Raw genomic sequence first — 19,325 nt, 5'->3', positions numbered from 1 at the left:
AGGATAATGATCAAAAGATGAACAGTTCATCATGGATTTTTTTCTTCCTTTTAGCCAGCTCAGCAGGTTTGATTTATATTGATCCATCCAACTTACGCCGGAGTGGTACCATCAGTACAAGTGCTGCAGCTGCTGCAGCTGCTCTTGAAGCCAGCAATGCCAGCAGCTACTTAACATCTGCAAGCAGTTTAGCAAGGGCATATAGCATTGTCATCAGACAGATCTCTGACTTGATGGGTCTTATTCCTAAATACAACCACCTTGTATACTCTCAGATCCCAGCAGCTGTGAAACTGACTTATCAAGATGCAGTAAACTTACAGGTATGAGTCAACTTAAAATGTACATTATCTTTGTACCATTTACTATTGATAGGATATTATAAATGATTAAAATGTCAGTAGGCATATTATTCAGTCAATTTAATATGTAGAACAGTCCTCAAGATTATAAATATATTTCTTGAATTAGCCTTACTGTGTTTTATTTCATTGGATCATCATTTTGTTGTTTGTTTTTAAAACAGAATTATGTAGAAGAAAAATTGATTCCCACATGGAATTGGATGGTCAGTATTATGGATTCTACAGAAGCCCAGTTGCGTTATGGTTCTGCATTAGCATCTGCTGGTGATCCTGGGCATCCAAACCATCCTCTTCATGCTTCTCAGAATTCAACCAGGAGAGAAAGAATGACTGCTCGTGAGGAGGCCAGTTTAAGAACACTGGAAGGCAGACGGTATGAAGTTTAGTTTAGTTTAGTTTAGTTTTGTTTTGTTTTATTTTTTAAAGTTCACCCCAGTTTTGACAGAGAAAATTTTGTGGACAGGAATTTAAGAATATTTTCATACTTTTCTTTTTTAATAATCTAAATTTGCCTATGATCAAGAAAACAAATATTTGACTACTTTAAAATGTAAAATATGGGGTTAGAATAAAACAATATATAATTTTGTCCTAAACTTCCATCGATTTTTCATTTGTCTTAGCAAGGATATTTGACAGCATTAAATGATCAATTGTAACCATATTGGTAATGATCTTTGTAGTGAAGTATAGAGGGGAAGAAAAGGATGGAATTTTAGTAGTGGGCTTAAATTGAGGAACATCTTTCATAAACATACTTTTCTAATAAGCTCTTTATGTGCAAAACATTGTGCAAGTATTAGAGAAAGAAAAACTATTAGTAAACACATTGTCTTCCATCATAGAACTTAAATACTGGCCATGAGAATATGTATAGCTTTAGTGAAGAATAGATATTCATAAAGTAGATTTAGAAGCATTTATACAGTACCTATTATGTGCTGCCTTTTGGGCTAAGCACTTTTTATAGCTATTCTCTCTTTAATCCTTCTGACATCCCTTGGAGGAGGTAGGTGCTGTTATTATCCCCAAGAGATTGCTAAGCAGCTTGCCCAGGGTCACACAGCTGGTATATGTCTGGATCTGGATTTGAACTCATGTCTCCCAGCATATTAGGCATTGTTCCACCAACTGTTGGCTAGAGTGTTTACTTTTCAGTCACCACAACACTTTTTGACCTCACATTGGGTTTTCAGGGCAGAGATACAAGTTTGCCATTTTCTTTTCCATAAAATTTTTGTTATTCAGTTGTTTCCAGCTCTTCTTGGCAAAATAATATGCTAATTTCCCAGCTCTTTTCACAGCTGAAGTAACTGAGGCCGCCAGAGTTAAGACTTGTCCACGGTCACACATAAGTTTGAGCTCAGGTCCTCCCGACTCCAGACCTGGTGCAGTAGGTCGTAGGTCATGTGCCAGGCCCAGAAGCAGGAGCACTCCTACCAGCATCTTTGCCAGGCAAGCCACAGCTGAGGTCACCAGGAGTGAAATCACTAAACAACAGCAGCAATTTGAAAGCTTAACTTGAAAGGTTTAACTCGTTTGTAATATGTAATATACTGGACCTTCTTTTTGAGCAGGAACATATTTTCTTTGTCATTAACACAGTACTCAAGGTAGAGAGTTAGAAGCTACTTGTCTAATCCATACCTGAGAAAGAATAATCCCATCTACTCCTCCAAAAAGGTAGATAGGAATTATTCCTTCCCATGTGTTTGGATATTTTCTTTACATCAAGTCTACCTGATCCAATCTCTCTTCCTCCCTCCTCACATACTATATCAATTTCCCTTTTCTTTCCCCCCTCAACGATTTTTTCTCTCTCTCTTTTTTTTTTGGGGGGGGGGTGGTATTTATTTTTTGTTGTTATTTTCAGCTTATCCTCATGATCTTTCATATCCTGGTTACCTTCTTACTCTACAGTACATCAGTGTCCTTCAGAGAATATAAGATCCATTACAATAGACACTTGAAAATTCCTTCATAGATAAATGTGGAAGTATATATTGTCAATGAATAAAAACATATTAAGTGCTTACTGTGATAAGCATTGGGCATAAAAATAGACATTACTAGATCAGGAAGCAGATTCAGAGAGACAGAATGATTTATTTCAACAAGTATCTAATATGTCTCTACTGTGTTTAAGGAAAGCTCTTACTTTTGGGGTACAAAACCAAAAAGCCTTTGCCATGAAAAAATATTTATATTCTTATTATTAATGAGTGTTTTTAGTCTACTAATTGATAAAATTGTTCTGACAGAATCACATATACATTTTTCTTTGCTGAGTAAATTTTATTGATTTATTTTGTTTTTATATCATTTATATTTTCAAGTTTATCTCTCTCTTTTTGCTGCCAGAGAACAGTCCCTTATAGAATAAAAATGAGGAATACAAAACTGTTCATCAAAGTTAATCAATATATCCAAAGTTTGATAGTATATTTAGTGTTCTAGACTTATAGCTTTTCTCATCTCTGCAAAGAACCTGGGAGTGTTGCCTTCTTATATATCTACTTTGTAGACAAACTTGGTCCTTATAATTTCACAGTTTTTTGTTTCATTTGTTTTACTTTTGTTTCTACAGGCGTGCCACTTTACTTAGTGCCCGCCAAGGAATGATGTCTGCTCGAGGTGACTTCTTAAATTACGCCCTTTCTTTAATGCGATCTCATAATGATGAACATTCTGATGTTCTTCCTGTTTTGGATGTTTGTTCACTGAAACATGTAGCATATGTTTTTCAAGCCCTTATTTATTGGATTAAAGCAATGAACCAACAGACAACCTTGGATACACCTCAACTGGAACGTAAAAGGTAAATTATTTCAGTCTTAAAAGTTACATGTCATCAGACTTTGGAGCCAGGAGACAGAATCAAGCAAAGAAAACCTTGAAGAAAAGTTGCATGCAAAGCAGGCTACACAACAATTCTTGATTGCATACAGGACCATATTCCTTATTCACTTTCTCCTATATGTAATACATTAGCCGACAATATTATATTTTGTATTGAGTTTGCTGTTTGAAGTGATTGTATTATTGTTTTGCCTCCATTTAGATGCAAATATTTATTACTTCTTTGTTATCCAATAGTACAGAGCTCATATTCTTAATATACTTTTTTTTCTTATCCTAATCTTCATAGAGTAGTGCTATTAAAAACTTTGAAAGAGGTTACAACACAATTATCTTTGTTAATTCTAAATTAGAATCAGTGAAAAAATAGTAACAAGTAGGAGCTTACTTCTAAATCTTTTGTGATCATAAACGTCTTTTAGTCAAATAACACTTCTATATGAACATCAAAGTTGATCACTGTTTATTTCTGTTTTTAGAATACAATATTTGACTGTAGGATCTTTTATGTTGTATATTATAATTCATGTTTTCTAAGGAGAATGAAAGATTTGAATTTTCAATTTCACATGAAATCAGACTTAAACTCTTCTTATCTCTGTTAATTGAGACAAGCAAAATCCAACAGACTTAAAAGTACAAAGTTTTTTTTTTTTTTTAAGGATATATTTATAGTTTACTTGTGGTAGTGTTAGATATTCATTCTGTGTTAGTTTTCTGTTAAACTAAAACATTTGATAGGTTATATCTTATTACTTGATTGAGGTTTAGGCATACCTAATCTTACTAACTAATATATATATGGGCTCTTTTATTATTTATGCCTAATTTAAAATTTAACATTGTAAAGCTTTAATCAACTTCTTGCCTTTTTAAAAATTCAAATTAAAATGGTAGTTGGTTTGTTTTTTTTTAATAGAAAATATAGGAAATTTTTTTAGTTTTTTTCAAAAGATTTATGATTTGTACAGTGTCATTGTTTTAGAAGAAGGAATGAGGTTTTTAGTCTTCATAGTTGACTAACATATACTCTCTTTCAAGATTTGAAATGAATTTAAGAATCATTATAAATTGGAACAAAATAATATTATTTCATTACACAGGCAATGAGTTGCTAGTTATGGGAGGAATTGCCTTAAAAAAAATTAAATCAACTTGTCAGTTGAGTGAATGACCAAACTAGTTTGTAGATATGATGTAAATCATAAATGCAAATATTTTAAAGTTAATAAAGAAATCCCCTACAAAACAAATTAAAAAAAAAAATCCAGCCAACCAATGAAATGCTATCAGCAAACTTACAAACTAACCTTTTTGCCACTTCCTGAAGTTGTTACTCTTTTCCCATATTTTAATGGTTTTCAGTATTTTCTCAAAGTGATGTTTCCAATCCTTTCTACTTTCTGTGACCTCACTTTAGCTGGTGCTAATGCAGCCCAAAAAAGTTCATGCTAAATGACTGACTCATTCTCTTTTAGGACACGGGAGCTCTTGGAACTAGGTATTGACAATGAAGATTCAGAGCATGAAAATGACGATGACACCAATCAAAGTTAGTGCACAGAAAAACCGCTAATTTACTTCAAGAAATGACTGCTTCAGTATTATTCTTTCATATTTTTAACTTCATCATTTTTTTGTCTGAGTGGAAATTTTTCTTTTCTTCATGCTCTATTCCAGCTATTTTCTTACTTGTATGCCTTGTTTGGGTATTTTTACTTTTATTGACTTATTTTTTTTTAAATATGGAAGTTTGTCCTATCTTTCCAAAATTCCATATTTCCTAATTTTTCCTTTACATCTCTTTTTGTATTACTTTTTTTTAACTTGCCTCTCCTTTGGGCATGCTGTTAAGGAATTAATTGAAACAGAAAATTAACAGAATTATTTCCATTAATAAATTTATCTTATAAATGAAGTAAAAATATAAAAGAACAAAAATACCCAAGTATAAAAATCTAAATTTAGTTTACTGTGTTATAATTATAAATTATATGACTGTGAAAATGGCCAGGGAATCATGACTTCTATACATTTAACTATAATTTTTAGCCCAAGAATGTCACTATTGTGAAATTCTGATTATCAATTTTTGATTAGAAATTTTCTCTGCCAATGAGAGTAAAGCAACTGTGGATATTCCTATATTTGTAGTTAACACCCCGTTCACTATTATTTCAGTATTGTTCCATGGGCATATCACACTAGATGTAAGCACATACCATGAGCAGTAGTCTTTGGATGATTTTTTTGCATAAATTGCCTCTGACTTTTTCTTTATTTGGGTTTTTCTTTTTGAAGGACAGAGAGAATAGGGTGGCACATGTAAAGGTTTTTAGCATCTGAGCAGTTTTTTCATTTCTTTCAGGTTTTAGGTCTAAGTTGTCAGACATGCTTTCTTGTGTTCTCTAAGGGGAGAGAATTAGAGCAATTTTAGAAGAAACAAGTAAAAAAAACTTTTTGGCATTGCCATTGTTACAATAAAGGCCTACTGAAAACTTTCTTAGAGTTCGAATAATTTATATTGAAGACTGAGATCTTTGTAATAACTTTTTTATTTTCTGAAGTTTGGAACTATTTGTCTATTATTTCTAAGTGGCACTTTTCTTTCCTAACAAGATCAAGAAATTTAAAATGAAATTTGATTTTTAAAAGACACAGGTAATAAATCCACTTTAAAAAACAAAACTTTGTTTCTTGTGTTTAGGTGCTACATTAAATGATAAAGATGATGATACTCTTACTGCAGAAACTGGGCAGAATCATCCATTTTTCCGACGATCAGATTCCATGACATTCCTTGGATGTATACCTCCAAATCCTTTTGAAGTACCTTTGGCTGAAGCCATCCCTTTGGCTGATCAGCCACATCTACTACAGGTGAAACTAAAGGCCAGTTCTAAAATCTTTTTGGTTTGTCTAAATTTTAATTAAATTAAATGTGTAGCATAACTAGAATGTTTCTATTAAAATTACAGCCAAATGCTAGAAAAGAGGATCTTTTTGGCCGCCCCAGTCAGGGTCTCTATTCATCATCTGCCAGTAGTGGGAAATGCTTAATGGAAGTTACAGTGGATAGAAACTGCCTTGAGGTAAGGCTGCAATAATCTGAACCATTTTTTAAAAGAAATTAATGCAGTTTTACTTGGGCACCTTTTTTAAAGAAAGTGTGAAGTAACTCCAAAAAACTAATGAATGTGTTCAAAAGTACTGTTTGTTTACATTTACACACATTCTCTACAGGTAGTACTTCAAATCTTGATTTTTTTTTCCTTGTTATCAGTGGAAGTGTTTGGGAGGTGAAGCTATTAGAAAGTGGAGTAAATTTATATTTCTTTGACTTTCAGCATTGCATATGGAATAAAAAAGTAAATAGATTGTGTTTGAAAATTTTCAAAATCTCTTGATATATTTCTAATAAATTGATTGAAACTTGTTAGCAACTTTTTTTTTCCCCCTTTATCATCAAATGTCTATTATTTTGAAAAGTTGTGGGATTTGGGTGGGTTTTTTGGTTTTTATTTTTTATTTTTTTTGTTCTTTACTAAGTACCAACTCTCAAAAAGGGGATGTTCCTAGAATTTGACACCTCAATGTTACATCAAAATGGGATTAGGCATATCTTTTGAAATGTAGAATTTGCCATAAAAGTATAAAGCAAAGGCATAAGAGTTTTAATTCCACATTGACATGAAAAGGGTGGAAGTCATTGAAAAGGTTACTACCTTTTTAGGAAAAAAAATGGCATTATAATTCTTAAGATGAATTTTTTTTCAGGTATATTCTATACCTAAACAAATATCTTCTAGAGCCACCTAAATATTCACTAGTGAAGTCCAATTTAAAATTGTAGATAAATGAAACATGATCCATAAAATATGAGTGTGATAATATGATATATTTGGAGAGGGAGGAGTATTATATTGGGAGTATGAAGACTATAGTCCTAATCTTGGCTCTATCCTTCACATCTTCTGGAAAGTGGAGATATATTTACCTTAGAAAATTGTTGTGAAAATTAAATGTCTTAAAATCAAAGTCTACTATATTTGAAATTGTCTTAACAGGGGTATACTTTGAAAATGTTAATTGGTATTATACTTGGGAAAACTTTAAGAAGAAATGCAGATAACTCTTGAAGAGATTTCCTCCACTTTCACTTTTAATAGTACTTACAGTTTATATTAATTATAATTTTGTCCAGGTTTTCTTTCCGAGCTAATTTTGTTAAAAACAGATTTTTGATATATTTTATGGCTAAGGATTTTCCTTTGCTGTATAAAATGATTGTGTAAATTTTTGCTTTAAAAAAAAAAATACATTGCTGATAGGTATATTTGGATGTGAATTTTTAAAATGGTAGTTGATATCCAAAAGAAAAGGTAAGTTTTAGTAGCTAGAATGATCAGTAAGTGGAATTACTATAGTCAGATTTGATGAGAATTGTTTCTTTTGACTGTTTACTTTAGAGAATTATTAAGTTGAAATGATGTCTTGAATTGATTTTAAAACCCATCATTCATTCTGAAATTCTTCAGGTTCTTCCAACTAAAATGTCTTATGCTGCCAACCTGAAAAATGTAATGAATATGCAAAATCGGCAAAAGAAAGAAGGGGAAGAACAAAATTTGCTGACAGAAGAATCTGAGAGTTCAAAGCCAGGGCCATCTGCTCATGACCTTGCAGCACAATTGAAAAGTAGTTTGTTGGCTGAAATAGGATTGACGGAAAGTGAAGGGCCTCCTTTAACATCATTCAGGTATTTTAAAAATATGAATATAATTTTCGTAGAGACTCTTTACTTTTAAAACTCAATAATCTTGTGATCCAAGGCAAGTCACTTTCACTTTTTGTAGCTTGGAGAGATTGTAGATTAAAAGTCAGTTTGTGTTAAGTTTATTTGTGTATTTCCTTAGTGATAAATGAATATAGAATTTTTTTTAATTAATTTTTTTCAGTTAATAAAAATATCTTCTCTCCCTTCTACCCTCACCCTCAATTGAGAAAAAAATAGTAGGGAATACCATTTTAAATGTGTATTTGAGCAAAACAAATTTCACCATCTGCCATGTTTAAAAAAAAAAATCTCGAATTGCATTCTTGCATCACTTCTTTATAGGTGGGTAATGTGTTTCATTGTAAGTCTAATGGAATTGTAATGACCAATGCAGTGCATTATTGAACTGTTGAAGTTGAAGCAGAAGTTTTAATCTGCAGTTTATATTCCTCCCTTCTCTAACCCTAAATGATTCTTACTTCTCCTTTTTTCTTTCAGGCCTCAGTGCAGTTTCATGGGAATGGTTATCTCTCATGATATGTTGCTAGGACGTTGGCGCCTTTCTTTAGAGTTATTTGGCAGAGTATTCATGGAGGATGTTGGAGCAGAACCTGGATCAGTATGTAATTTCTTCATTGTAGATTCTGTTTTACTTTGTCAGAGTCATTTCAGAAACTAATGCCATCATTTTGTATTTGTTTTCAGATTCTCACTGAATTAGGTGGTTTTGAAGTAAAAGAATCAAAATTCCGTAGAGAGATGGAAAAACTGAGAAATCAGCAATCAAGAGATTTAACATTAGAGGTAAAGTACTTTCTTCTTCAGTTTATAGTGTATAGTTCAACTTCTGAAAATTCAACTCGAAGAAAAAAAAGTTGATCGAAAGGAAGCTTAATAAATTTACATGGTGACATTTTCATAATATAAATTTAGCATAAGTTTTATACTTTTTGTGATGGTTGTCAACTTAGATTGAATGTAAATGATAATAGGTCTGAGAAACACATTTACTATTTAAGTTGTGAGAAACTTTAGAAGTGAGATAATTTTGTTCTAATTTATATGAGGGTGGGTGGGGAATAAGCATTTGTACAGTGTCTCTTATGGCTAGACATCTGTTAAGCTCTTTTACAAAATTTACTTCATTTGATCTTCAAAACAGCCCTGCAAAGTAGGTGCTATATTACATTTACAATCAAAATAATTGAAGCAAGCAGAGATTAATTGATTTGCCCCCGAGGTTAAGTGAAACCAGATTTGAGCTTGGGTCTTCCATACTCTGGGCCCATTACTCTATTAGCTGTACTATCAGCCTACCAAAGACTAGTGTTTTGAAATAGTACTTTTTGGAAAGGTTAAGAATTTTGATAACTTTTAGTTACATATAAAAAATACTCAAAATTGTTAATGAAAGAAAACATTTACTTATATCTTTAGTCATTTTACCCAGGAAAAGTGATCACTAAATGTGTCATGTACTTCATTAGGTTGATCGAGATCGAGATCTTCTTATTCAGCAGACTATGAGACAGCTTAACAACCATTTTGGTCGCAGATGCGCTACTACTCCAATGGCTGTACATAGAGTAAAAGTCACATTCAAGGATGAACCAGGAGAGGGCAGTGGAGTGGCACGAAGTTTCTATACTGCTATAGCACAAGCTTTTTTATCAAATGAAAAACTGCCAAATCTAGATTGTATTCAAAATGCCAACAAGGGTACACATACCAGTAAGTATTTTGCATTGTAAACTCCGTCCATGTTGATGATGAAATATAATACTTTAAAATATGGACATTCAGATATTTAGTTTTGTTTTTAGCTTAAGCAGCTATATTCAAAAAAAACATGGTATTTTAATTTTTATTTATTTATCAACACGTTATGGATTTAAAAGTCATTATATTTGAATTGTAGACCAAAAACTACATACAAAACTACATCAGTAGTGTTTGTTAAGGTGACATTCTATACTTTTGCGTTAACTTGCACAAAAATAAACATGTTTCCCATTCATGCAAGAAGTCATAGCCTCATTTATTTATTTATTTATTTATTTATTCATTTAGTTAAGTATTTCCCCTCCACTGAAGTTATGCAAAACATTTTCATAAAAGTCATGTTGTGAAAGAAAACATAGATCTCCCATCCTAAAAAAACAAAGGCAAACACACACACAAATACTCAGAAAAAATAACAAGGGTGAGGGGATATGCTTCAATCTCTTTACAAATAAAAACAATATGGATAGCATTTTTCAACATAAATTTTTCAGAGTAGTTGTGGATCATTGTTCTGCTGAGAATAACAAAGTCATTTAGCTTCTCATCCTAGAACATGGATATTACTTTGTACAAATTGTTTGAGTTCATATAGGATTATCCAAGTGGTTGTTTTTTCCCTGAGAGCATCCTACTCATCATTTCCCATTGAACAATAATATTCTATGACAGTCATGACAATCACCTATCATAATTTATTCAGGCCTTCCCCAATTGATGGCCATCCCCTCTAGTTCCAATTTTTTGCCCTGAGAAAAAAGCTGATACAAATAAATATTTTTGAACATTAGACTTTCACCCATAACCCCTCCCCCCCTTTTTTTTTTCTTTTTAAATCTTTTGGTAATGGTATTTTTAGATCAAAAGATAGGCATGAATTTATACTCCTTTGAGAATAGGTTATATCTTTTGATCATTTGTCAATTGGGGCATGTCTCTTTATTTTTTATAAATTTGACTCAATTCCCTCTATGATTAAGAAATATGACCTTATCAGAAAAACTTGTTACAAAATTCTTTTTACTATTACTAATTGTATTTCTTCTCTTCTCTACCTCCCCATCCCCCCAGTTATACTATTCTTTCTCCTTTCACCCTGTCCCTCCTCAAAAGTTTTATTACTAACCACTCCTTCCCCTAGTATCTTATCATCCTCTCCCCTTTCCATATCCCAGTCTCCTACTATATTCCTGCAGGATAAGATAGATTTCTATATTCATATTAGGTGTGTATGTTACTTCTTTGTTAAGTTAATTCTGATAAGAGTGAGGTTCATTCCCTCACCATCTTCTTCCCTTCTTCCCTTCCTCTATAAAAGCTTTTTGTTGTGTCTTTTTTATGGCAGATCATTTATACCATTTCAGTTTTCCCTTTTCCTTTCTCCCAGTACATTCCTCTCTCACCTCTTAATTTCATCCTTTTCTTTTTTTAGATATCATCCCTTCGTAGTCAACTCACACCTGTGCCCTCTGTCTATATATACTCCTTCAGAGTGTTATAATAATGAGAAATTTCAAATGAGTTACAAGTATCATCCTCCCATAGAAATGTAAATAGATGCAGTTCCTTATGATATTACTTCTCTGATTGCTTTCTTATGCTTCTCCTGAGTCCTGTATTTGAAAATCCAAATTTCCATTCAGCTTTGGTCTTTTCATGACAAATCTTTAAAAATCCTCTATTTCATAGAATTGTCCATCTTTTCCCCTGGCGGATTATACTCAGTTTTGCTGCATATGTGATTCTTGGTTGCAATCCTAGCTCCATTGCTCTCTGCAATATCATATTCCAAGCTCTCCCATCCTTTAATGTAAGCTGCTAAATCTTGTGTTATCCTTACTGTGGCTCCACTGTACTTGAATTCTTTCTGGATGCTTGCAATATTTTCTCCTTGACCTAGGAGTTCTGGAATTTGGCTATAACATTCCTGGGAGTTTTCATTTTGGGATCTCAAGAGGTGATCAGTAGATTCTTTCTATTTTAGGTTCTAGGATATCAGGATGGTTTTCCTTGATAAAATTTTGAAAAGTGATATCCAGGCTCTTTTTTTGGTAATGACTTTCAAGTAGACCAATAATTTTTAAAATATCTCTCCTAGATCTATTTTCCAGATCAGTTGTTTTTCCAATGAGATATTTTACATTTTCTTCTTTCCTTTCTTTCTTTATTTCTTCCTTCCTTCCTAAGATGTTCAATTTCTCTGAATTACAGTTTTTTTTTCATTTATAAAATAAGGAGTTTCACTATCTGGCATCTTATTTAAGTTTTAAAATTCTCAATTCTAAGATTCTAAATTTTCCTGTACTCTCTCAACCTTCATTCCAGTTCAGAAAATATGTTTACCTCATTTTTATTCCCCTCTAAGAGAAAAGTGAAGCATCCTATCTAATCTGAACTGGCAGTTAAGAAAAAAAGGTCAAGTGAAACATGCTTTTTCCAAGCTTTTCTTTGTTTTTCTGGTCCAGAATTCCTATTTGTTTTCTGTTTGCGATACACTTGAAGTTCTTCAGTTAGCTTTCTGAGAACAGCTTTCTAGCTTTTCTCTACTACTTCCACTTTAAGCTTTAAGCTTATAAATACTTTAGTCAGTTCATTTCTATAGCTCGAAATTGTTTTCCAAAATGGTTATTTTGATTCACAGCTGTACCACCTATTTACACATATTGACAGTACCCGTCTTTGTCATTTTGCAAAGTGTATAGGGAAACCTCAGGGTTGTTCTAATTTTCTTGCATGTTCTTGTTAGTGGTTTGGAGCATTTTTTTCCTTTGTTTAACAGTTTACAATTCTTTTAACGTTCATTTTATTATATTCTTTGACCACTTATTGGGGAATAGCTTTTGGAGATTGGGATGGGACAGTGAGTGTGGATATGTGTATATATGTGTTTATGTGTATACATATATATGCACATGTATATGTTGTTACCTTACATGTATTTATTTGGTTTGTTCAGAAGCTTTTCAGTTTCATGTAATCAAAGTCATCTTTTTTATCCCTTGTTTGGTTGAAATATCTTCCCACAGTTGTGAAAGGTAATTTTCTAAGGTCATATCTATTTTGAATGTCTTGTGGAATGTCATAGAAGATGTTGCGCTAATCCTAATTTCTTCCAGAGTGCTTTACAATTTTTCTAGCAGTATAAAAGGAATTTCTTTTCATTTAATTACTTGAGATTTAAAGAGATTGATAATAATAATAATAATAATAATAGCTACTAGCTAGCATTTATGTATCACTTAATTATGAAACTAAGAGAGAGAAAGTGACTTGCCCAGTGTTACACAGGGAGAAATTGTCCAAAATCAGATTTGAATTCAGGTCTTTCTGACTCTAGGCCAAGCATTCTTTCCTCTGTGCCATTGAGAAGTTTTCATGATACCATTCAACCATAGTCGTGAACTTAGTATGATCTATAGAGTAAGCATTTTGTTTCTACATTTTTCTTAGAGAAGATTTAATGTGTTAGCAAAAGTAAATCTTTGTGACCTTTCACGATCACTAGAAAATGATCACTGAACTTGCTTATTACTTGTCATTACTTTTATTTAGGTTTGATGCAGAGATTAAGGAACAGAGGGGAGAGAGATCGGGAAAGAGAACGAGAAAGGGAAATGCGGAGAAGTAGTGGCTTGCGAGCAGGTTCCCGAAGAGATAGAGACAGGTATGCTAATTATCTGTTTATTGAATTATAATGTACTCCCACTGCTTTTAACCAATAAGTATACAACATGCTTATCAATTAATGAAAAATATGAATCATAGTATATTTTTAAAGAAATAAAATTTTGTGACATTTAAATAGAAATACTTGTCATAATCAAAAGTAAATTGGCCATGTAGTGCTTTATTGCTTTAATGAATATATGTGAATTTTTTTATATGGATTAGCCTCCCTATATTGAGAGTTTAGTTTGTAATATTATGTTTAAAATCCTATTTATTAGGACAGTTTGATTGACTTCATAATAATTTTTCTTGAAATTGTGGAATTGCATAATAGGTAATTACTTAATTTTTCATCTAGCAAAGTCAAATTAACTTAGTTTATTAAACAACCTCTTATATTACAATTGGAATTAATGCATTTTTATGTTCTAATACTGTTGCTTCTAGTATTGGGATTTCACTTTGTACTGGAGGGACATAAAGTTATATGGAAAATTTAGTAGCTTTCTTTGGTGTTCAGGGATTTTAGGAGACAGCTTTCCATTGACACAAGGCCTTTCAGGCCAGCATCTGAAGGCAATCCTAGTGATGACCCTGATCCTCTTCCAGCACATCGTCAGGCACTGGGCGAGAGGCTTTACCCCCGGGTTCAAGCAATGCAACCAGTAAGACCAGAACGCATGGGTGAAATTGTAACTAATTGTATTGTTTCCCAAGATTTTTGGTTTAGAGTTGTATCTGTTATTGTCAAGAAGTCAGCCATTCATGTGTTCCCAGAATTATCTATGCTTATCATCAAACAGTAGGGTTAGGGAAATGCTATGGGAAATATGACCCATACAGTAATTAAACAACTTGGGTTTTTTTCTTCTCTCATTATGAGTGATTTGAAAGCATGATTCTAAATCATTTGTGGATTTCAATTGGTACAAATGTTTATTATTTTAAGTAATTAACTAGAAGTTTACAGATAAGGCTTATTTTACAACTTTGTAAATAAGTATATTTATTGAAAGATAAGTATACAAGCCAATTTTCCAAATAGAGAATGTCAAAGAAATTTCTTTATGATATAGTTAGTTACTTAGTCACTGTTTCTATGTATGTATAGCTTATGTAGTTATTGGGGAAAGATGAGCAATTATTCCAGGGAAGAACTACCACCAATCATGAGGTAGGATTTAGTTATAATTCTGTTATGAAAGTTGTGCATTTATTTTAGTAAAAATGTTTAACCTTAAATACAATCAGATATATATGAAGTATAATGGGTGAACCTGGATCCTATTGGATTTGGAAGCAAAGGATCTAGATTTCACTCTTTTGCCATGTAAAACACTCTATTACTTATGTCATTTGTCTCTGGTCTTAATATATGTATATTATGAATAGTCTTCTGTGACTAAACATGGAAGCTTTAGGAGGACTGTTTGAATAACTTTGTTTTGTTGCTTATAGGCATTTGCAAGTAAAATTACAGGTATGCTTTTGGAATTGTCCCCTGCTCAGCTGCTACTTCTACTAGCAAGTGAGGACTCTTTGAGAGCAAGGGTAGATGAGGCTATGGAACTTATTATTGCACATGGAAGGTAAATATATATTTGGGGAGGGAGGGAACCATTTCATGTTTATATTATTTGAAGACTTTCTACTTAAAATATTATGTAGTTAGTACTATATTTTATGTAATTTGTACCATAAAACCCCATTCTTTAGTTATCACCAAATCCTATCCCTTTCGTGTCCTTTCTTCTTCCTCCCCATTCACTTTAAACAAACTTCACAATGAGATGCCTAAAGTTCCAGCATAAGAGTATAAAATTTTTGCTTGGTTTTGAGATGGTTCCATATAAAGGTGTTTTCTTGTTAGCTGAAATTCCTAGTTATCCCTTTTGGTTGTCCTGTTTTCAAAGAAAGTAGGGTCTCATTGTGTTCAAAGTGTTTTTTTATTTTCTTTTTACTTCCCACTTGTATGAAGTGCTGTTGTACTATCCTGGAAAATTCTTACTCATTCTCTAAGATCTCTAAGATTTATTTCTTCTCCACAAAGACAGTGTTGATTCTGTCTTGTTATTCCAAAAATTTTTTGTACTAGTGTGCATTTTGGCACTCTATAGCTATGCATTCTTACTGACTTTTCTGTGCATTTAATCTTTTCTAGATGTTCTGATTATGTCCTTTTCATGTTTATATAATATACATCATTATTATTTTCTCTCAAGGGAAAATGGAGCTGATAGTATCCTAGACCTTGGGTTACTAGACTCTTCAGAAAAGGTGCAGGTATGAAATCTTTTTTGTAAACAGGATCTATGCAAAAGTAAATTAAAGAAACTTGAATTAGCTAGTTATCACTACTTGTTCTCCCTAATATTTTAAATGAATATCCAAAAAATAACAATAAAATTTATTTTGTTTTCACTGTTTTTTATTTTACCAAAATTCAGATTGTTTACTTGATTCATTCTTCCTATTCTCTCTTCTTTCAGCCAGTAATCTCATTAGTAGCCCTTTGTATACTTGAATACATTTTAGAACAGAATGCATAGGGAGCTCTGTAACTTAGAAATTGTTATTTTAAATTAATATAGTTAAAGATAAATGAAGTAGGGTACAAAGATAAGTATATTAGAAGAAAGGCAAATTAGCAAATGAGGAGAATTTGACCACACTGTTTGCTCATCCTGCATCGCTGCTTAAAATGGGCCCTAATTTAAAGCAAACTCAGAATTGGGTTTGATTTGCCCCATGCTTTAAGAGAACTTGAATTGTTTTGGTGGGAATAACTTTTAAGAGGAGAATTATCCTAATAATAGTCTCCATACAAAGGGAACTTTAGGCTAGATTTATAGAGATGAGATTTTTCCATATATTGAATGTAGTCAGCAGTGCAGAAAACCCAAATGGCTAAACATTCTAGTATTATTACTATATATATGAGTTTAAAATTTGTGTACCCTTCCATAAGTAATCTCTATAAATTAATCTCTGATGTGTTCTTTGGTTTTAGGAGAATCGAAAACGACATGGCTCCAGTAGAAGTGTAGTAGATATGGAATTAGATGATACTGATGATGGTGATGATAATGCTCCATTGTTTTACCAGCCTGGGAAAAGGGGGTTTTATACTCCAAGACCTGGCAAAAACACAGAAGCAAGGTTAAATTGTTTCAGAAATATTGGCAGGTAAGATAATAACCAATTTTAAATTTTGATTATTAAAAAATGTTGGGTTTTAGATTTAATTACATACATACATTCACTATAGAATCAAATTCAGTTGATTTATAAAGCCATACATACATATACAGGCACATACACTTGCATCACAAATCTTAAATATGAATTTTGCCCTTAGAAGTTACCTGGTAAAATTAATGTTTCATATTTAGAAAATATTTAAGTATGTGTTAATGCCATACTTTGGTATTGTTTAAGTTGCAGCTTCATAAATTTCCTCTTATTTTTCATCTTCAGAATCCTTGGACTCTGCTTGCTACAGAATGAACTGTGTCCTATCACATTGAATAGGCATGTAATTAAAGTATTGCTTGGTAGAAAAGTAAGTGATTCTAAGTAGCCTGATTTTGTTAATGTTTATAAACAATAGTGTTAATAATAGATCACATTTATTTTGTGCTTTACAATACACAAAGCACTTTACGTACATTAAATTATGCTTTTGATTCTCACAGCAATCCTGGAAGGTAGGTGTTATTATTCCCATTTTATAGATAAGGATTTGGAGGCTTAGAACGGATGTGATTTTCCTAAAGTATAGCTACTAAGTAGTAGAGCCTTTACCCTTTGAATTCACTGAGTAGAAATCCAAGTTCATTTTTCCACTCTACACAATTGATAAATTATTTTAAAAAGTAACAGAGTTACTTTTTATATGCTGATAAAATTGACATGTTCATTTAAAATAAAAATTAAAAGTGGAATAACAGGATATCATAGGAAATTCCCTTAAAACAGAGCCAAGTGTTATATATAGAAATTGGTTTTGTTATTCCAGTCTGGGTGAAGATGTGACATTACCATGTTATAGAATTTACTAACCACAGCTAAATATTTTAATCCAACAAGCATTTGTCAAGTATTGAGCTATGTGACAGACCATGTAGTAGATGCCATGGCAAAAATGAAACTGTCCTACTAAAGAGCTTGTATTTTAGGGGTTGGGGAGGAGAGGGGAGTTAGATACATATAAAGTAATTTCAGATGGAAGAAATAGTAAGATAGTAAGATTTAGATAGTAGGGATAGACAAGTTATAAACCATTGAGGGAAGGGGGAAGTGTTCAAGAAAGGCTGAATATTATAGGAGTAATACTTGTATGAAACTTGTAAGGGAGCTTGGAATTTCTAGTAGTGTAAATAAGAAGAGAGAAGGTTTTTTTGAAAAGAGAAAGAGGATACAGTTCATGTGAAGTTATAAATCTAAGAGATAGAATATCATGTATAGTTTGTTTTTAATACAAGATATATGATGAAAAGTAATTAAGAAATTAATTTGCAAAGTAGGGACCATATTGGAAAGGCCTTTATGTGCCAGTAAGGGGAATTTTTTTTTTTTTATTCTGGAAGATAAGAAGAATGGGAGTTTCCTAAATTAGGAAGATGTATAATTCAAGAATGTCATTTTTAGTTGCTAAGTTTAGAGAGAATATTGTTATTTAGGATCCCTGATCAGGATATTATTAATGTCTCTATCCCCTGTGCCTAGAACATAATAGGTACTTAATAAATGCATATTGATTGGTATCCTAGTGAATATTTTGTTATATTAATGTCTTATAAATAAGATTGATTGCTTTCTTTTTTATGTCACCATTTACCAATACAGCCTCCTCTTTCTTCTCCAAGAGCTTTCATTTATAACAAAAAAAAAAATGAGAAAAATTAATTCATCAAAAGTCCAACATTAGCTGTAATATTCCACAATAATGTAATTTAGACTTAAACTTTTAATATTGGACAAAAGGGTCTTAAAGATCGTAGATGTTAGGCCTACCCACTTATTTTGCAAATGAAGACACTAAATTCCTAAGAGACTAAAGGGAGCTAATCCAAAGGAACACTGATAACAAATACTAGAGTTGACATTTCAACTTAGGCCTCCAGTTCACTGCATTTTCTCTTCACATGTGTTTATCTATGTTAATATGTCATCATTCAAAAAGAAATAACAAAAATTTTATTTGGTATACCGTTTTAAATGAAAAGGGATTCAGTTCTCTAGAATATAAGAATGTTGATGATTGTTCTTACAAACTAAATTTCTCTCTATTTAATAAGCACAGAATAAGAAATGTAAAAGTTCATTTAAAAAATTAAGTTATAGTGTCACATGACCCTAGAGCATATTGTTAGAACCATAAATGTATTAAACTTAACCTCTCCAGAGGAAAATTGTTGTTGCTCTCTATTGTGATTTTTCTTTTCTTTGTTTTGGCCTGAGTTATTTGCTCTAAATATCAATATGAATAATTTCATGTAGTGATATAAGAAGTTTTTTTGTAATGTCATAAAATATCTTTTTTTGTTGTTGTTGTTAGGTTAATTGGCATGATTTTGCATTCTTTGATCCTGTTATGTATGAAAGTTTGCGTCAACTTATCCTAGCCTCACAGAGTGCAGATGCGGATGCTGTTTTTGCAGCAATGGATTTGGCATTTGCAATAGACCTGTGCAAAGAAGAGGGTGGAGGACAGGTAAGTAAAAGTCTGCCTGAAGTATTTATTAAAAGTATATTATTATTCGTAAAATATTATTGAATTCCTGAAAAGAATTACATAAAATGACTAATAATGAAAAATGTTCTAATGTTTTCAGTGTAGGTTTTATAATCTAGATATATATATTGGCTTT

General features: G+C 32.0%; 1 protein-coding gene across 2 annotated transcripts in view; it reads left to right on the top strand.

The window, feature by feature from the left end:
- UBR5 (ubiquitin protein ligase E3 component n-recognin 5) overlaps positions 1 to 19,325 on the top strand; it is a 154,205-nt gene that overhangs the window by 125,357 nt on the left and 9,523 nt on the right. For both annotated transcript variants that reach the window (XM_051970953.1, XM_051970952.1), the window contains exons 39-55: positions 55 to 323; positions 527 to 738; positions 2,953 to 3,183; positions 4,703 to 4,776; positions 5,932 to 6,104; positions 6,203 to 6,316; positions 7,763 to 7,983; positions 8,500 to 8,620; positions 8,707 to 8,805; positions 9,489 to 9,732; positions 13,336 to 13,447; positions 13,973 to 14,117; positions 14,911 to 15,041; positions 15,675 to 15,735; positions 16,463 to 16,638; positions 16,930 to 17,014; positions 19,013 to 19,168. In XM_051970953.1, coding sequence (XP_051826913.1) covers positions 55 to 323; positions 527 to 738; positions 2,953 to 3,183; positions 4,703 to 4,776; positions 5,932 to 6,104; positions 6,203 to 6,316; positions 7,763 to 7,983; positions 8,500 to 8,620; positions 8,707 to 8,805; positions 9,489 to 9,732; positions 13,336 to 13,447; positions 13,973 to 14,117; positions 14,911 to 15,041; positions 15,675 to 15,735; positions 16,463 to 16,638; positions 16,930 to 17,014; positions 19,013 to 19,168 — 2,624 coding nt within the window. The remainder of the gene's footprint in view (positions 1 to 54; positions 324 to 526; positions 739 to 2,952; positions 3,184 to 4,702; positions 4,777 to 5,931; positions 6,105 to 6,202; positions 6,317 to 7,762; positions 7,984 to 8,499; positions 8,621 to 8,706; positions 8,806 to 9,488; positions 9,733 to 13,335; positions 13,448 to 13,972; positions 14,118 to 14,910; positions 15,042 to 15,674; positions 15,736 to 16,462; positions 16,639 to 16,929; positions 17,015 to 19,012; positions 19,169 to 19,325) is intronic.

Source organism: Antechinus flavipes, chromosome 1, assembly GCF_016432865.1.
Source record: "Antechinus flavipes isolate AdamAnt ecotype Samford, QLD, Australia chromosome 1, AdamAnt_v2, whole genome shotgun sequence".
NCBI classification, from domain to species: domain Eukaryota; kingdom Metazoa; phylum Chordata; class Mammalia; order Dasyuromorphia; family Dasyuridae; genus Antechinus; species Antechinus flavipes.
The sequence above is the reverse complement of the archived record's forward strand: the minus strand, read 5'-3'. Positions and strand labels throughout refer to the sequence as shown.